Raw genomic sequence first — 6,295 nt, 5'->3', positions numbered from 1 at the left:
CCTGTGGTTTACCATTACCTAGTCCCGGTCTTCACTAAGCAGCGCGCCCTGAAGGCCTCGCCACCACCCTTACGACTGTGCCATAGACCTCCTACCCGGTTCTCCCTACCCCAGCAGTCGGCTGTATAACCTCTCCCGCACCGTGCAGGTCACCATGGAAGAGTACATTCAGGACTCACTGGCTGCTGGCCTTATCCATCCATATTCTTCACCCCTAGATGCAGGGGTGAAGAAGGGGTGAAAATGTATTTTTCGTTGGGAAGAAGGATGGAACCCTGCGTCCCTGTATCGACTACCGGGGTCTCAACAACATCACGGTAAGGAACAAGTTCCCACTACCCCTCATCAGTTCAGCATTCATCCCCCTTCATGGAGCTTCCATAGTCACCAAACTGGATCTACAAAACGCCTGATCGCCTGATTCGCATCCGTGAGGGAGACAAATGGAAGACCTCTTTCAAGACCCCCCTTGGACACTTTGAGTATTCCGTAATGCCTTTCAGGTCAACCAACGCCCCTGCCGTTTTTCAGGCCCTAGTCAATGACGTGTTCCACAACATGTTGAACCGTTTTGTTTTTGTGTATCTGGACGATCAATTTTTTCTCGGCCCCCTGCTGAACACGAGCAACATGTGCGTCAGGTCCTTCAACGCCTTTTGGAGAACAGGCTCTTTGTCAAGGCTGAGAAGTGCGTGTTCCACGTTCCCTCTGTGTCCTTCCTGGGATACATCATAGCCGAGGGTCAGGTGAAGATGGACCCCACCAAGGTCTCTGCATTGGCAGAATGGCCTGCTCCCGACAACCTGAAATGGTTACAACGCTTCCTGGGCTTCGCCAACTTTTATCACTGTTTCATCCGCAACTACAGCCGCATTGCGGCTCCACATCCACACCATTCTCTTGGACTCCAGAGGCCGAGGCTGCTTTCCAAAGGTTGAAGAGCTGCCGGACCCGGAGCTCCAGTTTGTTGTTAAAGTTGATGCTTCTGACACAAGGCTAGGGGCTGTGCTCTCCCAACGATCTCTTGCGGACCAGAAGTTACACCCCTGCGCCTTCTTCTCCAGTAGACTCACTCCTCCAGAGAGGAACTACAATGTAGGGAACAGGGAGCTTCTTGCGGTAAAGCTGGCACTGGATGAATGGCGTCATTGGCTGGAGGGAGCCGAGCTGCCCTTCATTGTGTGGACCGACCACAAGAACCTTTCCTACATACACACCGCCAAGCGTCTGAACGCCCGCCAAGCCAGATGGGCCCTGTTCTTTGGTCGCTTTCGGTTCCACCTCACATACCGCCCAGGCTCCCGAAATGTCAAGCCAGATGCCCTCTCCCGCCTGCACTCTGTCTGGGATAACACGCCTGATCCGGGTTCCATCCTGCCTCCCACCTGCCTGATTGCTGCCCTCACATCAAACAAACTCAGACAGTGCAACCCGATCCTGGTACCGGTCCCCCCAACAGCCTGTTCGTTCCGGACTCTGCCATCTCCAAGGTGCTCCAATGGGCTAACTCTAGCCGTCCAGGCATCACCCGCACTCCGACACCCGTTCTTTTGTTTCTGCCTGTACCACCTGCGCTCGGAAGAAGTCCTCCACCAGACCCTGGGCTGGCCTTCTCTACATCCCTTACCCATCCCCAGTCATCCCTGGTCTCATATAGCCTTGGACTTTGTCACAGGTCTCCCTCCATCCGGGAGTAACACCACCATCCTCACGGTTATAGTCCCGTTCTCCAAAAGGCGCCCATTTCATCGCCCTGTACAAACTCCGGTCTGCCAAGGAGACCGCCGACCTGCTAGTCCTTCATGTTCTCCGTTTGCATGGCATCCCCCTGGATATAGTTTCTGATCGTGGACCACAGTTCATATCACAGGTGTGGCAGGCTTTCTGCTCAGCCCTAGGGGCCACTCTCAGTCTCTCCTCGGGTTACCACCCACAAACCAATGGCCAATCAGAGAGAGCCAACCAAGAGATGGAGGCCGCACTCCGATGTCTTGTTTCAGATCGCCCTTTCAACCTGGAGCTCCCAGCTCCCGTGGGTCGAGTACTCACACAACACCCTCACCAGCGTCTCTACTGGCTTCTCCCCCTTTCAAGGCTCTCTTGGTTACCAACCCCCCCTATTTCCATACCAGGAGGCTGAGTTAACGGGCCGCACGCAACAGCACAACAACAGCCACCGCGTCCCAGCACTTCAATAAGCCCCCGGTCAGAAGGTTTGGCTGTTTGCTAAAGATCTCCCACTCAAAGTGTAATCAAAGAAGCTTGCCCCCCCATTTTGTTGGACCCTTCGAGATCGAATCATTTGTTAACCCTTGTGCTGTCCGTCTGCGACTCCCTGCCTCCCTTCGGGTGCACCCCACCTTCCATGTGTCCCAGTTCAAGCCTGTCTCTGACAGTCCTCTGTCACCGCATGCACCTGCTCCGCCGCCCCCCCTGGATCATTGCCGATCACCTCGCCTACACGGTCCGGCGGCTGCTGGATGTCCGTGGTCTCGGGGTCCAGTACCTTGTGGATTGGGAGGGCTATGATCCGAAGGAGTAGTCCTGGATTCCTCTGCGCCAGATTCTCGATTCGTCACTCATTCGTGACTTTTGCCGTGCTCACCCGACTGGTTCTGGGCGTTCGCCGGGTGGCGTCCGTCAGAGGGGGGGGGGGGTACTGTCATGCCCTCTACCTCTGCCCCCGAGCAGCGGTTTTTGTTTATTTCTGTGTCTACCTGTGGTGGGTGTAGCCATGGTCTCCAGTCCCAATTACCCACACACACTACCTCAGTCTCCACACCTGTCTCCCATCAACTCATCAGCCCTGCAGTATATCAACCCTGGTTTTCACGTCAATTATCGCCGGATTATAGTTTTGTCTACTTTGGTAGTCCTTCCTCTTGGCTTCTACAGTCATTTAGACGTATTTTGTACTGTGCGAACTGTGTTTTTTCCTGTGTCTTCAGGATCGCCAACCTTCCCACCCTGCCAAACACCTACACAGCCTACCCTGCCTTTCCCATCTGTTTTTGTCACCGCCATTCCACTCTGCAATAAGCCAGGCATTAAAACCTTTCTGGACCATACCTCATCGTTTCGTTAGTCTGTGTTGTGAGCTTGGGTCCACCACCGCCACACCCGTAACACTATGGTACAGATTCAGATACGCAATAACAAAGGTATTTTATCGTAAAATTTAAATAAGTACAAACATACTGTATATACAGTAAACTTCATGCTCAAAATATAACAAGTAACACAAGAAAAATATATATTTGGAGTCAGGTGGCTGAGCGGTTAGGGAATCGGGCTAGTAATCTGAAAGTTGCCAGTTCGATTCCCCGCTGTTACAAATGATGTTGTGTCCTGGGCAAGGCACTTCACCCTACTTGCCTCGGGGGGAATGTCCCTGTACTTACTGTAAGTCACTCTGGATAAGAGCGTCTACTAAATGTAAATGTAAATATAGTTAAAGACAGCTCAAAGTCAATGCCACAGCTTAACAAATTTGCAACCTCTAGAATATTCTTTTTTGTGTAAGATTTAATTTCCTTATGACCCACCTTTTATAGTACCTACCGTTTATGTACATAAAAATATACTCAACACACTTATTTCCTTTTCAAACATCTACACAGTGTTTTATTGCGAATTTGAGTTAGTGTCAGACCATAAATGAGGGGGTTGAATAATGGAGGACCTATTAGAATTTCAACAGCCAAGAAGTTTTGAAGGCTCTGTGGCAAATCGCTTGAGCCATAATGCATATGCATAACATCCAAAAGAGCAGCAATTGTAATGTTAAATAACGCAAGTAAATGTGGCAAACAAGTTCTCATGAACTTTCCTCTCATGGGCTCATGGAGATTTCTATCCATGGTGATGGTAACAGTAAGGGCAACATTTACCATAATAATAACACAGTAACTGCTTACTTTAAAAGCACTTTACTGCTTACTTTAAAAGCTCCTCGAACCCAGACAGAGAGAGTTCTATTGCAGATGACACATTTTCCATTATTTAAAAAAATCTAAACCTTTACAGAATGTATGATGTCATCTCTCTTGTTTGATAATCTGTTTACTGAATATTAATATTGAATTAGATATATCTCATTATATTAAACTTAACATTACATGTACAGTATAAGAAAAAGAAAGATTATTTGAGCAGATATAATATGATTTATTTTATACTGTTGTTAAGTCTGTGCTGTGTAGTTCCAGCCACTATTCTTACCCTTGCTGACTGTCAGTTTGGTCCCGGTCTAATCATATATACACATGAGCAGGTTGTTATGAGATTCAATGTGTCCAATCAGTGATCTGACCTTACGTCATATCGTAAATCCAGTGAGCTTTCATCTCACAGTGAATTTCATAATATTGCCAGGTCATTGATGCAGACTATAGACAGAATAACAATATGGACACATTCATTCAGCGCTAATTGGTTCTATGGTACAGATTCAGATACGAAAGGTTGCACAAACCCACTTTCTTATTGTAAAATTTAAAAATAATAAGTGCAAACATATTGTATATACATTAAACGTAATGCTCAAAATACAATAAGTAACATAAGAAAAAAATTGTCGTAAAAAATATTATTATGATAATATTGATTATTTTCTGTGCATAAACAATGAAAGGACATCAGACAGATTTGTGTGATGCTTTGCATCTGAAGTCTCAGGAATGTCTGGTAAACAATTAGTATTCATCCAAAATATTTTTGCAACAAGACATGATGTTAACAATCTATGAACAAGTTATCCTGCAACAAGTTACACTGTAGTACACTATCACTAACGTGAGTTAGCTCAGAACTGGATCAGATACTAACTGGATCACTCATGTTAACAAACAGAGCTACAGCAATGACAAACTTCCCATTCTTCCATATCTCCCTGAAACCACTAGTTTTGTTTAAAATAAAAAGAATTGTGTAACTTTTGTGGGACTGGGCCAAGATATAACTCAGTATTGTGTTTTTCTGAACAAACCTTTGAAAAAACATTCTTACTGACTACATACAACTGTCAACCCCAAAGTCAATGCCACAGCTTAGCAAATTTGCAACCTCTAGAATATATATATTTGTTTTAAGGTTTAATTTCCCTATGACCCACCTTTTACAGTAGCTACCATTTATGCATATAAACAATATACTCAACACACTATTATTTCCTTTTCAAACATCTACACAGTATTTTATTGCGAATTTGAGTTAGTGTCAGACCATAAATGAGGGGTTTGAATAATGGAGGACCTATTAGAATTTCAACCGCCAAGAAGTTTTGAAGGCTCTGTGGCAAATCGTTTGAGCCATAACGCATATGCATAACATCGAATAGACCAGCAATTGAAATGTTAAATAATGCTAATAAATGTGGCAAACAAGTACTCATGAACTTTCCTCTGTTTTCCAAGGACTTAAAACATGATCTGATCAACTGCATGTAAGAGCAAAATATAAAAATGGCAAGAAGAATATAGAAGAATAGTGTTACATATGCAACTACATTGGTTTGTGTGGATGAAGTTACCCAACTGGTCGCATCACATGACAATTTAGCAACCAACCAATTAGCACAGTAGAGTTTCTGTATGTGTGAGCCACACAACCTCAGGTGGAAAGTAAATATAATAGCACCAGCTGTAAGGCCAAAAGGAGCAATCCAGGAGAAAGAGACTAACTGTGCCACCCACTGCTTAGTCATGACAGAGTGATATTGCAGTGGTCTACATATTGCTACAAACCTGTCATAGGCCATCACAGCTAGCAGACAAATATCAATGCAGAAAGAAGAATATATGACAAAAGCCTGAAACAAACATGCTGCATAGGAGATGACCTGTAAACGAGACAGCAGATCCATCAGAAATTTGGGGTAGAATCCTGCAGTACCAAAAAGTCCATTAATGCACAAATTACAAAGAAAGATATACATTGGCACATGAAAGATTCTGTTAAAGACGATAGTCATGATGACCGTAACATTAACTAGCACAATGACAAAGTAACACAATAAAGTGACAGAGAAGACAGGGACCCTGTAGTCTGTTATGTCTCCAAACCCAGACAGAGTGAATACTGTTACTACTGACATATTTCCCATTTTGCAAAAATAATAAGATTAAATTTAAGACCAAGCTATCTAAAACTAAATGGAAAAGGTCCCTTTCATTCACTATCCTTATTGAAGGTTTGATCGTAATAATAAAGTATGATACCCAGTTAATATTAAACCTAACCTTACATTATACACAAGATAAGCAAAGAGTCGTTGTACCATGTTAAGCCTGTGCTG

At 44.8% G+C, this 6,295-nt stretch overlaps 1 protein-coding gene across 1 annotated transcript; it reads right to left on the bottom strand.

Annotated features, from left to right (window-relative positions):
* Positions 1-4,821: 4,821 nt before the first annotated feature.
* On the bottom strand, positions 4,822-6,270 carry LOC134016802 (olfactory receptor 10H28-like). The gene is made up of 2 exons (XM_062456099.1): positions 5,536-6,270; positions 4,822-5,502 (listed from the first exon to the last, which is right to left on the bottom strand). Exons 1-2 carry the CDS (start codon positions 6,101-6,103, stop codon positions 5,165-5,167), a joined length of 906 nt encoding a protein of 301 aa, XP_062312083.1. The 5' UTR covers positions 6,104-6,270; the 3' UTR covers positions 4,822-5,164.
* Positions 6,271-6,295: the final 25 nt, after the last annotated feature.

The sequence above is a fragment of the Osmerus eperlanus genome, chromosome 3, assembly GCF_963692335.1.
Source record: "Osmerus eperlanus chromosome 3, fOsmEpe2.1, whole genome shotgun sequence".
Lineage (NCBI taxonomy): Eukaryota > Metazoa > Chordata > Actinopteri > Osmeriformes > Osmeridae > Osmerus > Osmerus eperlanus.
The sequence above is the reverse complement of the archived record's forward strand: the minus strand, read 5'-3'. Positions and strand labels throughout refer to the sequence as shown.

Coding starts and splice junctions, on each gene's coding strand:
- LOC134016802 (XM_062456099.1), bottom strand. CDS start 6,103: ATGGGAAATATGTCAGTAGTAACAGTATTCACTCTGTCTGGGTTTGGA. Junction 5,503..5,535: donor ATTGTCATGTGATGCGACCA/GTTGGGTAACTT, acceptor AAACCAATGTAG/TTGCATATGTAACACTATTC.